Source organism: Felis catus, chromosome C1 (assembly GCF_018350175.1).
Source record: "Felis catus isolate Fca126 chromosome C1, F.catus_Fca126_mat1.0, whole genome shotgun sequence".
NCBI lineage: Eukaryota > Metazoa > Chordata > Mammalia > Carnivora > Felidae > Felis > Felis catus.
In genome coordinates, this window is record NC_058375.1 from 82,164,956 (window position 1) to 82,183,647 (window position 18,692).

At 37.6% G+C, this 18,692-nt stretch overlaps 1 protein-coding gene across 6 annotated transcripts in view; it reads left to right on the forward strand.

Moving 5' to 3' along the window:
- Positions 1-684: 684 nt before the first annotated feature.
- Positions 685-18,692, forward strand: part of PTBP2 (polypyrimidine tract binding protein 2) — an 84,143-nt gene continuing 66,135 nt past the window's right edge. For 3 of the 6 annotated variants that reach the window (XM_006934931.5, XM_006934932.5, XM_045036244.1), the window contains exons 1-2: positions 685-821; positions 2,522-2,552. In XM_006934931.5, the coding sequence (XP_006934993.2) occupies positions 814-821; positions 2,522-2,552 (39 nt within the window). In that variant the 5' untranslated portion in view covers positions 685-813. Of the gene's footprint in view, positions 822-1,160; positions 1,185-2,521; positions 2,553-18,692 lie in introns of those variants that run through there. The other 3 variants (XM_006934933.5, XM_011284845.4, XM_019837483.3) reach the window with 2 other exon arrangements.

Here is an 18,692-nt window from a genome sequence, read left to right on the forward strand (position 1 = left end):
CCTGTGTTCTTTTCCATCCAAGGTACTGTGACTGTTTCCTGTAAGTGCTCATTATCATTAGCTGAGGTGAGAATTACATTCTCTCCCAGTTGGCAGGGAACTACAAGGGTCTGGAAGCAAAAATCTAGGTTCAGTCTGATTTGTACAAAGCAATGGTTTCATTTAGTGGGGTAAAGGTTTTGTGTGTGTGTGTGTGTGTGTGTGTGTGTGTGTGTGTTTGAGAGGATGGAGAGGGTCTGCAAATAAAAGATGGCGTAGGAGGACAGCTATAAAATGGTTTTTCCTTTGCCCAAGTAGGTCGAGGGTGGCCAAGTTGGGACCTGGTTTGGAGTTAAAAGTGGAGGCTGCTTGGTGGCAGTCGTGCAGTTCTGGGACCACCCCCGTGAGATCCAGGGCAATGGGTGTGAAGGGTTGAGAGGTGTTCCATCCACGCTGCCCAAGAAAGACAGACATCAGGGACTTCTCAGAGGCGCGTGCAAAAAGAAGCTAGGCCGCCCTGCTCCACCGCAGCAGGCCTGGGCCCACAAGGCGGAGGGCGGAGGGCGGAGGGCCCCAGGCGCGCGGCCGCGCGGAGGAAGAGGCGGCGGCGACGGCGCCCACTCCCCCTCGTCCCCGCGCCCCGCCGCTCGCCTCCCGCAGCCGGGCGCCGGCGCGCTCGGCTCTTTCCGCCGCCGCCGCTGCCGCGCGCTGCCCCGTGCGCTCCGACACCTTCGGCAATTTCCGTCGGGCCCTGGCCGCCATTTTCTAGCCGCTTGTGTGTCTCGCTGGCTGCGTGGCTCGGTTCTTGTGAGCGAAGCTTTGTCCGGTTCGGCAATGGACGGGTATGTAATGGGGCCGGGAAGGAAGTGTGTGAGAGGGGATTTGGACCCTCCTTCGGCCCGGTTCGGGGTCGGCCAGAAACCCTCCGGCGGCCCCTCCCAGGGCTGGGCTGCCGTTACCCAACCCCCGCCCCATCGCACACACCCCTCCCTTCGCTTCCCCCGGCGGGCTCTGGTCGAGAAAATGAGAAGAAAGCGGGCTCGTAGACTGGAGAGGCATTGGGGCGATGGCGGGGGCGACGACCCCGGAGAGGGAGCGGGCACGGACTTGGCGGCGGGGGATGGGGTGGGAACCCCAGAACGTCTGGCCCGTCCCTGCCCCCTCTAGGAGCCATTTCGATCCGTAACCTGGGACCCGAACCCTGGGTAGCCGCGCCTGTGGGAGCGAATGTTGTGGCCAAAGAGAGAGGCCTGTGTGGGGGTTGTTAGGGGATGGGAGAAAGGCGTCTGTGTGCACCCCAGCCGTCCTCCACCTGCCCGGCCTCGCCCGGCGGGCCCAGGCTGGGGGAGATGCCGGTGGCGGGAGCTCGGGGGAAAGCTAAGTGGGAGCCGCTGGGGAAGGGGGGGGGGCGGGGAGGGCGTGCGGCGGCGGGAGGAAGGGGGAAGGCAGATGTCATACTCCTTTGTTTTCACTTGAGTCTGGTAGTGGGGGCGGGAGACCGAAAAAAATGCCTTTTTGTGGGGGCCTAAACGTTCAAGGCTTGGCAAAAGGGCCCAGAAATTAAATCATCTGAAAAACCCAAGTGTTTGTGGTCGGCATCAGTCACATGGGCAAAGGCCAACAGCCATGGCAGAAACAAGAGCAGATAGTCAACACAGGGCCATTTTTTTTTAGCCACTTTGACCGGTTTCGGGAAAAACAAAAAGCCAGAACCGTGCTGCATCTTTGAGAGCCCTAGTGCAGATAGAATGCTGAGTGAGGTGAGGGCAAGGGCTTTGGGAAACGACCGGGACCGGGGTCTCCCTGGTACTTAATGCTCTACATCTGAAAAGACTCTTAATGATTTAATTGTTGGAAAGGAGGCACCCTTGAGGGCGAAAAGAGAGCTGTATTGGGCCCATTTGGGGGTATAAAAACGAATCATTTAAAAAGTACATCTATTAGAATCAGTGGCAGTATATGAAGAGTCCTGTAAGATATGAGTTTATTTTAATTAAGTGTTTGGAGTTTGGTGTTTTTAAAAGATATTAAGGGAAGACCATATCAAAGTGAACAAAGTCACCAAACTTAAGTTGTCCGAGAGGTTATCTAGAGGTAATTTTCCACATGAAATCTAGATCTAAAGAAGTTTGCTATTTCCCCAGGTTAACATGAAAATTGACGGCAAAAGTTGGCACTGGAATTCATGTTTTCTGATTCTGTCAGGATAACTAAAGAATTGTTTTAAGTTTTAAACTATTAATCTAAGTATACTAGCTTTGTGGAAATGGCATTATAGTTTCTTGGGGTTTTGTTCTTTTTGGTATTTAATAGGTTATTAAAAAATACCAGGAGTTTAGTGATTTCATCTTAAGTTTGAAAGCAATTTTTAGAAAACTGAGTTTAAAATAGTACAAAGAATTGTCACTGACCATCTGTGTATCTGTTTTCCATTTGCATGGTTAGTGGAAGATTTATGAATGGTTAACTACCCTAAAGTTTTAGAGACCAACAGTGATCATTAAAAGAATAAGAGGTTGAAACTATTTTTTTTTCTTTACAGAATTGTCACTGAGGTTGCAGTTGGCGTCAAGGTAGGAAAAAATTGTTTGCAACTAATGAAAACAGAATGGCTGAATCTACTATTACCATCAATGGAAATTTTTAAGTTAGCTTTTGAAAGTTAGAGTTAACAAAACCCAAGTGTAAAGTGTTTCATTTAATTTTAAAAGTTGGATTATATAATTTACAATCTAAATAGACAAAACTAAGTTTTTCTAGAAAGTCTGTGAGAACATTCTAAACTAGGTATGAATGGTGTTCAGGGAATGAAAAATGCTTTCAGACATGACTTGTGAATATAAAAATGATATCCCAATTTTCTGAGGGGAAGTTATGGTTTTAAGTGGGCAGATAAGTGATTTGACATAAGTCATATAATTTTATTAATCTAAGTGTTTTTTAACTTTTGATTATGAAGACTAAAATGTGTCAGTAGTGAGCCACATTAGAAATCAGTTATCTTGATCTTTAAAACAAGCGAAACTTGTTTCAGTAATTAGCTTCAAATTAGAGTCAGAAGTTAAGAGCTGGTTTGTCTTTCTATTAAAGGAAAATAGCTGTTATAGTACAGATCATTTGGAATCTTTCCCTCACTTTTTGGCCAGGAAAACTACTCCTTTAGACCTTAGTTCTAATACTTAGGCCTTTGATTTCCTTGAATCGTTGCACATTTTAACAGCATAATATGTTAAAATTTTTGTTTGCAAACCTGTCTGCCGTGTTTGGGCATGGTCCTTGTCTTCTGTCTTTTTAATTTTTCAAGCCTGGCACAACATACTCCAAACCTGATATACAAATACTTGTTGGATGCAGTAACATTTCCCCCTTTCAAATATGAGTAGTCTTGAGAGGCTGTGTCCTTAGTATAGTGATGGTGACTGTTCACAGTATTTTTTGTAATAGTCTTTAGAATACTTTAGGGAATATTTTGTATTTCCTTGCTTATTTTCTGTCCTCTGCCCTGTAGTACACTGGATACTTTTCCATGCTTTAAATTTTTTTTTTTAATGTTTTATTTATTTTTGAGAGAGAGAGGGAGGGAGACAGAGCACCATTGGAGTGTGGGGCAGAGAGAGAGAGAGAGAGACAGACAGACAGAATCTAAAGCAGGCTCCAGGCTCTGAGCTGTCAGCACAGAGCCTAACACGGGACTTGAACCTATGAACTATGAGATCATGACCTGAGCCTGAGGTTATGACCTGAGTAAAAGTTGGATGCTTAACCAACTAAGCCATCCAGGCTCCCCACTTACCATGCTTTAATATTTAGGCTTATTTGTTGAGTTTCTACTATGTACATTGGGGGAGAAAGAGCTTTTTCTGGAGAAGGCATTTTTATTTGGCAGTGTTATTTTGTAAGTTGAGGTAGTTGCAGGATTTGAAATCGGGAATAGCTCAAGAGTGCAAGATGTAAAATGTATAGTTAGGTATCCTGTGGAATTTTGTAAAAGAATGAATGACCCAAGTCTGAGTTGTTCACTGTTAGTGGGTGAGGAGAGAAGGAATTCAGACAGGAGCCACCATGAGTAGGCCCAGAGATAGGAGGAGACTCAGGATTGGATGTCCAGGTATGGTTTATTGGTTCTACCAGTTTCTGTATTAGTGGTTTGAGGAGAAAAAAAATGGAAAATGATGTAAAAATAATTGCCAACCATTTTTTTTTATCCTTTGTTTAATATAAATTTTGAATAACCGAAGTTTTGTTTTATGAACTTTTCTGAGACAGTGGTTAAGAATTTTTGCTTTGGAGTCATGCATACGTACAAGTAGTTGAGTTCTCATTGTATATATATTTCTATGTGCCCTTAAAAAAAATTCAAAGTGGAAGGTATGTCTCCCCAAATCCCAGTCCTGTTTCTCAGGTGTAGGTAATTATGTTAAATTTTTCTTGGTGCTTTTTTTCCCTCTGAGGTGTTACCATTTTGTATATTATCAAACATTAGCATCCTTGCTTACTTACACAGATGGATTCATAACACATGTACTGGCCCACATCTTGCCTTTTAAGAACATAACTTTATTGAGATTCAATTTGATATAAAATAAACTGGACATATTTTAAGTATACAGCATCTATGAGACCATTATCACAATCAAGATAATGAACATATCATTTTGCCCTTTTGTAACCCTTCCTTCTGCCTTTCTTTCTCCAACCACTGATCTGCTTTCTGTCACTATAGGGTGTTGGCATTTTATAGAATTTTAAATGAATCCGTATGTACTCCCCTTTTATTTGGTCTTATTTCACTGTGATTATTTTGAAATTTACCCGTGTTGTCTGGCAATAGTCCATTCCTTTTTATTGCTTAGTAGTATTACATTTTATGGATATACAGCAATTTATCATTCAACTCTTGATGGACATTTGGTTTTTTTCCAGTTTTTGACTATTGTAAATAAAGCTGTGAACATTCCTGTAAAAGTCTTTGTGTGAACTTTTCGTTTGTCTTGGGGAAATACCTTTGATGGGAATGGTTAGATCATATGATACACATATGTTCTTAACTTTTTAAGAAAATGCAGACTATTTTCCAAAGTGGTTGTATAATTTTACATTGCCACCAATAGGGTATGAGATTTCCAGTCCTTCTGCCTCCTTTCCAATGCTTGTCTTTCTGATTCTAGACATTCTAGAGGGGGTGAAGTGGTAATCTTGTGGTTTTAATTTGCATTTCACTAATGTCTGTTGTGTTAAATATCTTTTCATGTGTTTTCTTTTGCCAGCTGCATATCATCTTTGGTGAAGTATCTCTTGAGATTGCCTGCCCACTTTTTAAATTGGGTTACTATTGAGTTTTAAGAAGCCTTCATTCTGGTTATAAGTCCTTTATCAGATATATGGTTCATAGATTTTTTTTTTTTTTTTTTTTTGCCAATTGTAATTTCATTCTCTCAGTAGTGTCTTTTAAAGAACAGCAATTTTTAATTCTGATGACCTTTACCATTTTTGTCTTCTTATGGCTTGTGCTTTTCATGTCTTGTCTAAGCCATCTTTGCCTAACCCAAGGTCAGAAAGATTTTTTTCCTTTGATTTGTAATAGAAGTTTCATAGTTTTGGGTTTTGCATTTGAGTTTTTTTTTTTCTTTCTTTTCTTTTTTTAATATGGTGCATTTCTTTTTTGGGGGGTATGGAGTTAAACTTTTTCCAGCACTGTTGAAAAGGCTGTCTTTTGTTCATTGAATTGCTTTGCACCTTTGTCAAAAATCAGCTATCTGTATGAGTGGTTCTATTTCTGTACTGTATCCTTTTCCATTGACCCATTTTTGTCCATGTAGATGCCAAAAACATACTGTCTTAATTACTGTGACTTTATGTTAAGGCTTGACATCAAGCAATCATGGTTTTCTTTATTTTTTTTTAAAGTTGTTTTGGCTCTTCTATGTCCTTCATGTTTTTATAGGAGTCAGTTTCTACAGAAAAGCTTGCTGGGATTTTATTGGAAGTAACTTGAATGTAAAAAGCAATTTGAGGTAAATTGACATCATGACAATGTTGAAGTTTCCCACTCATGAACACAATTTATCCATTTACTTAGATCTTCTTTAATTTCTTTTAGCAGTGTTTAGGTTTTTTTAAATTTATTTTGAGAGAGAGTGAGAGTGCACATGTGTGCAGGAATGAGGGAGGGGCAGAGGGAAGGGGAGAGAGAGAATCCCAAGCAGGCTCTGTACTGACAGTGAGGAGCCCGATGCAGGGCTCGAACCCACAAACCGTGAGATCATGATCTGAGCCGAAATCAGGCACTGGATGCTTAACCCATTGAGCCACCCAGGCGCCCCAGCAGTGTTTAGTTTTCATTGTACAGTTTTTGTACATTTTGTCATATTTATTCCTATTTCAGTGTTTTTTGGTGCTGTTATAAATGGTATTTTTAAAATCTCAGTTTCTAGTTAGTGGTGGAGAAAAATACAAATATTTTGTGTATTGTTCTTGTATTATTCACTCTTGCCAAACTCACTTGTTAAGATATAATAGCTTTTTTTGTAGGCGCTATCAGGTTTTCTACATAGACCGTCTTACTTTTTCCTTTCCTATCTGGATGCCGTTTTTTTCCTGTGATATCTTAGTACAGTGCTGAATAGAAGTGATGATATTAGGGTGAACACCTAAATGCTATTCTTTCTTAAATGTTTGGGCAGTTCACCAGTGAAGTTGTGTGGGCCTGATGTTGTTTTCTTTGTGGAGGTTTTAAATGACACATTTAGTTTATTTAATAGATCCAGGACTACTCAGGTTATCTATTTCTTCTTAAGTGAACTTTGGTGATTTGTGCCTTCCGTGTGAATTAGTCCATTTCATCCAAGTTATTGAGTGTATTTGCATAGAGTTGTTTATGATAATTACCTTTTTATACTGTTGATGTCTGTAGAATCTGTAGTGCTGTCACTTTTTTCATTCCTGGTATTGATCATTTGTGTCTTTTCTCTTTTTTTCATTGTCAGTCTAGCTAGAGATTATAGATTTTATTAATAGTCTCCAAAAATCAGCTTTTGGTTTCATTGAGTTTTCTATTTCCTATTTTATTGAAAACTACTGTTTTAATTTTCTTCTGCTTTGCATTTAGTTCTTTTTCAACTTAGTTATGTTGAAGCTGGTATTGTTGACGTGATACTTTTCTAACATAGAGGTTTAGTGCTATATATTTTCCTTTTTTTATTTAATTAAAATTTTTTTAATGTTTTTATTTATTTTGGAGAGACAGAGCGTGAGCAGGGGAGGGGCAGAGAGAGGGAGACACAGAATCTGAAGCAGGCTCCAGGTTTTGAGCTGTTAGCACATCTGGGCTTGAACTTGTGAACTGAAAGATCATGACCTGCGCCAAAGTCGGACGCTTCACTGACTAAGCCATCGAGGTGCCCCTATATATTACCCTCCTAAGTACAGCTTTCGTGGCCTCTCTCAGATTTTTTTTTTTTTTTTAAGTTTATTCATTTCGAGAGAAAGAGAGAGAGAGAACCCCAAGCAGGCTCTGCACTGTCAGTGCGGAGCTGGAACTTGGGAACCGTGAAATCATGACCTGAGCTGAAATCAAGAGATGCATACTTAACTGACTGAGCTACCCAAGCTGAGTTACCTAAGCACCCTTGCATCTCTCTAATTTTGACATGCATACTTTTTATTCAGTTCAGAATGCATTGTAATACATTTTTCTGCCCCATGTGTTATGAGAAGTATGTTATTTATTTAATTGCCAAATATTATGAGTGTTCCATAGATGTTTGTTACTTTTCTCGTTTAATTTTTTTTTTAGTTTTTGAGAGAGCTAGAGCCCTCGCGCACTCGTGCACATGTGCACATGCACGTGGGAGAGGGGCAGAGAGAGAGGGAGACACACTCTGAAACAGGCTCCAAGCTCCAAGCTGTCAGCACAGAACCTGATACGGGGCTCGAATCCATGAACTGTGAGATAATGACCTGGGCCGAAGTTGGGTGCTTAACCAACAGATGCCCCAATGTGTCTATTATTTTAATTCAATTCCATTGTGGCTAGAGAACATATTTTAAGACTTGAATCTTTGTAAATTTGTTGAGACTTGTTTTATGATCCAAATATCATATATCTTAAGTTTTATGTGCACTTGATAGAGATGTGTATTCTGCTCCTGGGTAGTGTTTTATAAATGTCATTTGTTTATTGATAATGTTGTTGAAGTGATCTCTGTCCTTCTTGATTTTCTGTGTATTGTGCTATCACATTGAGAGAAGGATATTGAAATTTCCTCTTTTACCGGTGCATGTCTAAGTTTCTCCTTGCAGTTCCAGTATGTATGTATGTATGTATGTATGTATGTATGTATTTATTTATTTATTTATTTATGTTTTTAAGTTTATGATTAGTACGTGAATGTTTAGGATTACTATGTCTTCTTTGTGCATTGACTCCTTTTTTATTATGTAGTGACCATTTTATCCTTGTAATACTCTTTGCTTTAAAATCTACTTTTATGATATAGCCATCTGGCTTTCTTTTGAATAGGGTTCACATGGTATATCTTTTTCCATTCTTTTACTTTCAACCTATTTGTGTCCTTAGATTTAAAATGTGTTTTTTGTAGATAGCATAAAGTTGGAATTCCATTTTTACATCCAACTTACACTCTCTTGTTTTGACTAATAAGATTAGTTTTAAAACTACTTTGCTGTTTTTCTGTTTGTGCTTTGTGTTCTTTGTTCCCTTTTTCTGCTATCTTGGATGGATACTGTTTTAATTCCATTATATCTCTTGTTAACTGATTAGCTTATAACTCTGGTTATATTGGTGGCTGGTTTTAGAAGTTGTATCATACATCTCTAACTTAAGTCTTCCTTCAAGACTTATTTCTTCTCTCTTGGCCTCTGTACTATTGGTATCATATATTTTACTTTTGTATATGTTACAAGTCCTATATTATTTGTTGAAACAGCCAATTATCTTTTAAATACTACTTAAACAATAAGAAAAATATTTTCTGTATTACTCACAACACAGTTGTGTGCATGCATTGAATATTCGGGGGGATTTTCCACAGATTCCCAGAGCTGCCTCTGTGCAACTCTCTTTGGTACTTTGCTGCAGAAACCCTACTTGCTTTGGTCTCCTTGGACTCATGTCCTCTTAGGGAGTTTTTGAAGTTTGGCCATTTTCTCCACCTGGGCTGTGCCATGGCCTGGTCTTTCAAGATAGTAAGCTGGGGCAATCATGGACTGACCTTACTTGTTTTCTGAATTTCAGGGATCATTGTCCATCATTGTCTGGTTCTTGAAAACCATTGTTACACATGTCCTGTGTAATTTTTTTTTTTTTTTTTTTTTTTAAGTTTCAGTGGGAAACTCGTGCATATTACACCGTCTTGCCTGGAAGTACAAGTCCACCTACTTTTTCCTTTTTTCAAAAAAAAATTACATAATGTGGTCTGTAGTTCTAGATCTGCCTCATTCTTTGTTATATGGCTACACCACAATGTCGTTTCTATGTTGATGACATAGTTTGATTCTAGTTTGCAGTTAAAGAGTATGTGGAAATATTTACAATGGAAGTAAAAATCCTATGTCAAATGAAATTTACAGTTTAAAAGTTTATGAAAACCAGAATGCCAAAAGGATTCTTTCCACAACTATGTATGGGAATGCCTGTTTCTCCACACCCTTATTAATTCTGGGTTTTGAACAATTTAGAGTATCACCTAATTTTAGGCTAAAAAATTGTTTTACAATTTATATTTTGAAATGGGTGAGATTTTGAGAATTTGACTTTATATATCTTGTCCTGTGAACTGCCTTTTTGTATACCTGACCTATTTTAATGATCATCTTTGTTACACGTCTGTGTAAAATTGATTTCCTGTACACATTGTAGGTACATTTTCTTACAGATTATTACTTTGAATTTCTTCATGTAGTGTTGGACATATAGATTTATTTGTATTATTAAGGAGTATAGTTTTTTTATTTGATCTTAAATGTTTTTAGCTTCAGGTCCTTTACTTTTTAGATGAGATTATAATAGTTTTGAAGATTAAATGTGATTATGCATAAAAAGTATTTTTCACAAACCAGGTCCTCAGTTAATATTAACTGATTTGCACTACATATAGAATATCTGAATTTTATAACTTTAGGGTTTGTTGAAATTTCATTTTTCATTACCCTTATAAATTTGATGTCGCTACTCAGTTGATTTTAGACTTCTTTTTGGTTAGCTTAGTGAGAGTATAAAAAGAAATTTGTGAGTTTTCTTAAAGATTTTTAAAAAAATTTATTTATTTATTCTGGGTGGGGGCAGAAAGAGAGGGAGAGAGAATTCTTAGCAGGCTCCACACTCAGCACAGAGTCTGACAAGGGGCTTAATCTCATGATCAGGAGATCACGATCTGAGCTGAAATCACAAGTTGGGTGCTTAACCAACTGAGCCACCCAGGTGCCTCAGAAATTTGTGAATTTTTAATGAAGAGATTTGTTGCATTTCTGTAAAATGGTTTTTTTGTTCTTTGTAATTTGTAATTAACTTCATGGTTTCATTTCTATACTCTTAACCATTTTGCCACTGAAATCGCAGTATAATCGGCCTTTTACTGAGCAAAACAGAAATGAATGAAGTGATTGCACAGTAATTCAAGATTATACTCCTTGTGGTAAAATGTTAACTTTTTGGATGGATATTTTAAACAGTGAAATTGGTGCTAGCTCTCATACTAAATTAACTACTAAATGAAGCCTTTAAAACTGGACAATAGAGGACATATTTGTTAAAATAAGTTATTAGCATTTTCCATGTTGGATCTCACTGGTATTTAGAAAGCACTGTTTGTAAATTGCTGAACTTAACTGTTTGAGATGTGAATTCACCAACATGGGCTTTTTAGATAATTGCAATGAAATAATGCTAGATGTTACTTTTTGTAACGATTGAATATAACTGGTTGTTTATAGTAAGTATGTTATTAAAAACTTCTGTTTGGGCTTTTAGAGTGTGATTTTTCTTTTTTTTTTTTTTTAATTTTTTTTCTTCAACGTTTTTATTTTTATTTTTGGGACAGAGAGAGACAGAGCATGAACGGGCGAGGGGCAGAGAGAGAGGGAGACACAGAATCGGAAACAGGCTCCAGGCTCTGAGCCATCAGCCCAGAGCCTGACGCAGGGCTCGAACTCACGGACCGCGAGATCGTGACCTGGCTGAAGTCGGACGCTTAACCGACTGAGCCACCCAGGCGCCCCGTGTGATTTTTCTTAAAATGCTACATATTCATGCTTAGGTGTTTATATTTGAATTGCAAGTTACAGACATTTATAGTGTGTCTACAAAATGCCAACACTGTTAACTGGCAATTCAGAAACACTGAGAATATGTGCTCTTTGAGGGTAGAGGTAGGGACCTTATTTGTTTTATTGCTCTTCCATCATCAGTAGTATGTGTTAAGTAGTACATACACACTAAATATTTAATAACTCCTAATGGGTCTGGCTTCAGTATGCTTTTCATCTCAAGCCACTTATCAGTGAAAAGATAAACATCAATTTTATTTCATAACATTCTTCCTTTTTGCTGGAGATCCAAAAGAGCTGTGTCTTCTAGGACCTCATCTGGTTAAAGAGATAACACAAGGTTTAAGCAAGTGCCTATGGCTGTTATAAAAGAGATTAGTCTGGTTTGGTAGGATCAGAGTAGACCTCACGAAAGTAGTGAGTTGTGACCTGTACATTAAAAATAGTTGGGGAGAGGAGGTGAGTAGTGTATGTTGAGGGAATGACATGGCCAGAGTTGTGTTGATGGGCTGGCACAAATTGAGAACCACTGAATAGCTTTTGTGTCAGATTTGTATATGAATTTGAGAGAAAGATGGCACATAGGTTGTAGAAGGTCTCAAGTGCAGGTTATCAAATCTGTACTTCATCTGGTAGGCACTATTCTGTAAATACTGGTAAGTTCCCATACATAAAAAGTAGCTCATTATTATCCTCTTGTTAGAATTTGGAGAATTAACTCCAAGAAGACTGGCTTTGGTATTACGTGGGGTGCTATAAATTAGAATCATGAGTCTCTAAATTTAAAATTTAAACTCTTATGTGGTCTCTTTGTGTTGCTAAAGTGTAATATTTAGTTTTGGACATACTGCATTAGGGCCTTAAGGTGGTTAAGTAATATTTTTACTTTAGAAGTGGTAAAAGTATCACAGAAACTTATCATGAAAGATGTGTTTTTGAGCAATGATTTTTTTATACCTATTGTGAAATTTGAACATAGAAAAAGACCTGATAGTTATGAACCACTATTTGTCACTTAGTCCCAATAATCATCAATAAACCATTGCTAGAATTTGTGATATTCACTGTACTTTTCTCCTATGTTATTAAAAAAATTTTTTTTATGTTTATTCATTTTTGAAAGACAGAGAGAAAGAGCACAAGCAGGGGTGGGGCGGAGAGAAAGGGGGACACAGAAACTGAAACAGGCTCCAGGCTCTGAGCTGTCAGCACAGAGCCCGACATGGGGCTCGAACTCATGAACTGCGAGATCATGACCTGAGCCGAAGTCGGATGCTTAACTGACTGAGCCTCCCAGGCGCCCCTCTCCTATGTTATTTTGAGATGAGTAGCAGATACAGTATTTTACTTGTAATGTTTTGGTGTGTCTCATAAAGATAAGAATTTTTTTTTTTTTTTTTGATATAACCAGAATACTGTTAAGGACAGAAAAAAAAAAAACATTCCTTAATGTTATCAAGTGCCAAATTTTAAAATTTTTAATTTTTGGGGTGCCTGGGTGGCTCAGTCAGTTGAGCATCCGACTTTAGCTTATGTCATGATCTCATGGTCTGTGAGTTCGAGTCATGTGTCCGGTTCTGTGCTGACAGCTCAGAGCCTGAGGTCTGCTTCTGATTCTGTGGATCCCCCTCTCTCTGCCCCTCCACCTCTTGTGCTCTGTGTCTCTCTCTCAAAAACTAAATAAAAACATAAAACGAAAATTGAATAAAAAAACATTTTAATTGTCTCATAAAGGTCAAAGTATTTGTTACAGGGTTTTTTGTTGTGGTTTTTTTTTTTTTTTTGGTGAGAAGGAGAGATCAGGATGAAACAAGATGAGCAAATTCAATAGGTTGATAAGCCTTTTTTTAGTTTTTTTTTTTTAATCTGCATGTTATCCTTTCGTGAAGTTTGTTTTTTTTAACATTGCATTTTATTAAACATTTTTTTTCATGTTTTATTTTTTAGAGAGAGGGAGACAGAGACAGAGAGGGAGCAGGGGAGGGACAAAGAATCTGAATCAGGCTTCAGGCTCTGAGCTATCAGCACAGAGCCCTGCACAGAGCCTGATGCGGGGCTGGAAATCACAGGCAGTAAGATCATGACCTGAGATGAAGTCGGATGCTTAACCAGCTAAGCCACCCAGGCGTCTCATTGCATTTTATTTTTGAAGAAAACTTGTTGATTCCACAGAATTGCCCCCCGAGTCTGCATCTACTAATTGTGTTCTGATGTTATAATTTAAAATGTTCATGTATCTGTCAATTGGTGTTGGATCTAGAGACTATCATATTCTTTTTGTTTGTTTTTGGTAATATTTTATAAGTGGTGGTATGTTTTTACATTAGAAGACATATTTGATTTTTGTGTGTGTCTGTAATGTTATTCCCAATAATATTTCTTATAATAACTTCTTTCACCTTTTTTGTGTTCATCATTGTCTGCTCAGCATAGTTCAGTAGACATCTGTTATCAGTATTCTTAAAGGATATGTAAAAGAAATGTATCTTAAAGTTCACTTAATTTATATGATGGAAAGACAGTATTAAAGTTCAACTTAAATTGTAGTTATTGATGGTAGACAAGAATTTTTTAGTGGAGGTCTTGTCAAGAGCATGTGATTTAGAATTTGCTAGCAGGCTAGAGTATGGCCTCTCTATAACATTGAAGGTAATCTCTGAGCTTTAGTTTAACAGATTTTTAAATGGTCTTAATAGGACTTACCTCAAAAGTTATTTTGGAGATTAAATGAAATAACATGTAAGATTTAGCACAGAATGGCACATAAGTGCTCAAATGAGGATCATGGTTGTTACTGTAGCTCTTTACTCTGTACACCTGATTTGGGAGGAACACCACAGTGGACTCCCAGATAGGAACTTTTTTACCTGGCTGTTAGAGACAAAATTTTTTCTTTAAAAATTAAAATTAAAATTTTTAAAAAGTTTATTTATTTTTGAGAGAGAGTGTATGCACGCATGTGGCAGGTAGGGGAGGGGCAGAGAGAGAGGGAGACGAGGATCTGAAGCCAGCTCCCCGCTGACAGCAGGGTCTCTGATGCAGGGCTCAAACTCATGAGCCGCAAGATCATTATCTGAGCTGAAGTCAAATGCTTAACTGACTGAACCACACTGGTGCCCCCAAATTAAATTTTTTATTGAAGTATAGTTGACAAACATAGTATTAGTTTCAGGTGTACATATTTTTTTTTCAATAGCTTACTAATTTTTTTTTAGTGATCTCTGTAATCTCAAGTAATCTTTAGTAATCTCAAGACCCCGAAATCAAAGGAGTCGCATGCTTTTCCAAGCTGAGCCAGCCAGGTATCCCCTCAAGTGTACATAAGTTTTTTTTTTTTTTTTTTTAACATTTATTTATCTTTGAGAGAGAGCATGAACAGGGGAGGGTCAGATGAAGAGGGAGACACAGAATCTGAAACAGGCTCCAGGCTCTGAGCTGTCAGCACAGAGCCCGACGCGGGGCTCGAACCCACAGACCGCGAGATCATGACCTGAGCCGAAGTTGGACGCTTAACTGACTGAGCCACCCAGGCGCCCCTGTACATAAGTTTTTAAGAGAGCTTTGAGTCCAGGTTAAAAATAGCTGGGCAGATAACCCTACAGAGAGAATTAGTAAATTAAAACATAAAAATTACTCAGAATTTAACACAGAGCAACAAAAAAGCAGAGGTTAAAAGAGGAAAGGAAGAGAAATTCTAATAAATTATCTAGACTACCAGAAAGTGAAAGTTAAAGATTGCAGGGAAGTGGAATATGAAAGTTTAAAAACCTCCTAATTTACCAAAATTGATGAGCTTCATGAATTCTTAGATTTAGGAAGCACAAGAAAACCTAGCCACATCACAGTGAAAGAGCAAGCCATTAGACACACGGAAGAGCTTTAAAGCAGCCATAGAAAAACCAGATTTCCCAAGAAGGAGTAACAACTGTAAAGATACAATACGCTTCTTCAGCAACATGGGGGTCCAGAAGATGGTGAAATAGTATCTTCAAGGTGTTGAATGAAAATAACTACCTACATGTTATTTTGTAGTCCGCTAAATTATCACTTAAAGAGAAGAACAAAATAGTTATTTCAGAAACCCCTTTTCCCTTCACCCTCCCCCAAAAAAGGCAATTGAGGAAATTTATCAACAGACTCAGTGAAGAATTTCTAGAGTTTATGCTGTAGGAAGAAAGCTGATGACTCCAGAAAGGAGGTTTGGGGTAGGAAAAGTAAGGTTAACCAAGAAGTTGGTAGGCCTGTGGGTAAATATAATTATTGACAGTATGAGAAAGTGATAGCAGTGATTGTTTGATTTGGGGTTTAAGAAGTTGAACTAAAAATATTATAACAACGTGTAAGAGAGTAGTTGAGTAACTGATGTTTAAGTTCTGATGCTTCTAATATTGTTTTGAGCTATGGTGTCCATTATAGTAGCCACTAGTCATACGTAGTCATTGAGCACTTGACATATGGCTAGTCTAAATTGATCTCCAGTTGTAAAATGTACATAAACTTCCAAGACTTAGTATAAAAAAAATGTAATTTTATATTTATTACATGTTAGTATTATTTTGTGTTCAATAAAATTGTGTTCTTTTTTTGTCTTTTAAAAATATGGTTATTAGAACATTTAAAAGATCGTCTTACATTATAAGATCATCCTATATGCTCATCTTACATTTCTTTTGGACTGTACCAGTCTGGAGGGTGGAAATTTTAAGACTAAAGTGAATCAGATAAATGTGTATTTTAAAATTGTAAGGGTCAACACAGTAAATATAGGGATAGAATATATAACTTCTAAAATAATTGGAGAATGGGGGTGACTAAAATTAAAGCATCTAATCCAAAAGAATTCAGGGGGGAAAAAAGTAAAAAAGGTCACAAAGTGAACTCATTTTAATGGTGTTAGGAAAGGTTCGTTGGAGGGTTTCTTTCAGCCTTTAAATGTAGAATTTTGAAGGTATGGAGTTGGACTTAATTTAACCCTAATTATCTCCCAGAGTCTCCATTTTCAAATACCATCACATTGGGAATTACAATTTGAATGTATGAATTTTGGTGGTCATTAACATTCAGTTCGTTGCATCCTATATTTCCCTCCACTTCCACCCCAGGTAACCGCTATCTTGAATTTGGTGTTTGCCATTCCTGTGAATGTCTGTACTTTCCCTGTGTGTGTTATTTATGTTTTGTGTCATAAGCAATATATGGTTTTGTTCTACATGTTTAAACTATGTATATGTGCCACATGCTGCTTGTATTCTCTAACTTGTTCTTTTTGTTCAATGTTATTATTTTTTAATTTTTTAACGTTTGTTTACTTTTGAGAGAGCACAAACAGGGGAGGGGCAGAGAGAGAGGGAGAAACAGAATCTGAAGCAGTCTCCAGGCTCTGAGCTGTCAGCACAGAACCTGATGCAGGGCTTGAACTCTGACTGTGAAATAGGTCATGACCTGAGCCAAAGTCAGATGCTTAACCAACTGAGCCACCCAGGTCCCCATTTTTGTTTTTTTTTTTAACCCACGTTTACATGTGGCTCTAATTCATTTTCATTGCCATATGGTATATGATTATGTGAATGTACCTTACCCTACTGACAAATATCGAGGTTGTTTCTAATTTTTTCCTGTTATAAATTACTGCTGTGAGTATTCTTGTGCATGCATTAATAAATGCCACTATTCAGGTTTCTCTGGAAGTGGAATTGCTGGATTATATTGTGTGTCTGTTTGCAAGTTGATATTGACACGTTGCATTCCTAAATGGTTGTGCTAATTTATACTTTACTAGCAGTGTATGAGAATTCTTGTTTCTGTACGTCTTCTCTGATAATTGGCGTTGTTGGAATTTTTAATTGTCAGACTGAGGAACATGTGAATAGATCTCTTGTTTTACTTTGAATTTCCTGAGAATGGATACATTTTCTTATTTATAGGCCATTCTTGTTAAATACCTGTTCATGGATATAGTCTATCCATTTTCTTTTTAATGTAGTTTTTATCCTTTTTTAAATTGTTTCCTAGGAGTTTTATACATTATGGGCCGTAAAGCCATGTTACTTACATACATTAACTCCTGTCTGTGGCTTGTGTTTTTTTTTTTTTTTTTAATTGAATAGAATTTGGAAATTTCACTGTCACATTTATGTTTTAGTTCTAAGAAATTTTTCTTTAACTCAAGATCTTATATATAGTGGTTTTTGTCATGAAAGTTTTGAAATTTTGGTTTTCACATTTAGGGCCTCAGTCTACCTGGAATTTAACTTTAGTATATGATAAAGGTTTAATGATTTTTCCCCCCTTATGAATAACCCATTTAGTACCAACTTAATTGAATAGTTCATGTTTTTTCCCCACTGATCTGCAGTGTCACCTGTCAGATTTCCATAGATGGATGGAACTGTTTCTGGGCTATCTGTTCTGTTTCATTGTTCGTCTGTCCTGTACCAGTACCACAGTGTCTTAATTTAGTGTAGCGTCACAGTAAGTCTTGGAACCTTGTAGAGTGAATTTCACAACTTTGTTCTTCAAAATTGTCTTGGCACTTTCTTTACCATGTGTATTTTAAGATCAGTTGGCTGAGTTCCATGAAGACTTTTTGGTTTTGATTAAATTGCACTAAGTTTGGGGAGCTTGACTGGTTCAGTTGGTTAAGCATCTGACTCTTGATTCGGCTCAGGTCATGATCTCATGGTTCGTGAGATGGAGCCCTGTGCAAGGCTCTGCACTGACTGCACAGTGTGCTTGGGATTCTCTTTCTGCCCCTCCCCTGCTCCCGTGCATGCTCTCCCTCTGTCTCTCAAACATTTAAAGAAGTTTATAGGATAATTGTAATATTATATTTACATTATCAATAAAATAAGATGGCAGTGCTTGAGCTCAAAGGTAGGAAACTGTAACATTTGAAAAATTTACCTCTTTCTTCCCCATAATATTTTCTGCAATTATAGAGGTTATGCTTAATGCGTTAGCCAAAAAGGAAAGTAAATTAAATCACCAGTGATTTTACCAAAGTTAATCAGCACTGTATGCACTTCCCATCATTTCCTCTATATATTATAAAGATTTTAAGCAGCTTGTATATAAAGGGTGAGGAAAGAGGGACATGTCTTTGATAAATAGTTCAATTTCTTCCAAAGTTACTAGTTTATTTACTGCTTTCTTAGAAAATTATATTTTACTGGGTTTCAGATATCTCAGAATTCTATAGCATTTTTAAATTCCTTTTTGTTGCTAATTTTGATCATTTGTATTCTGTTTCTCTTGTCAGAGACCTTATTTTACTGGTCTGTAAAAAGAATCAGCTTTTCTTATTTTTTTTTTGTTTCTGTAATTGATTAATCTGTGCTTTTATCCTTATTTTTCTGCCTCACATGAAATTTATTTTATTGTCTTTTAGTCTACTTGAGATCCTGAACTCACTGACTTTCTTGTTTAAA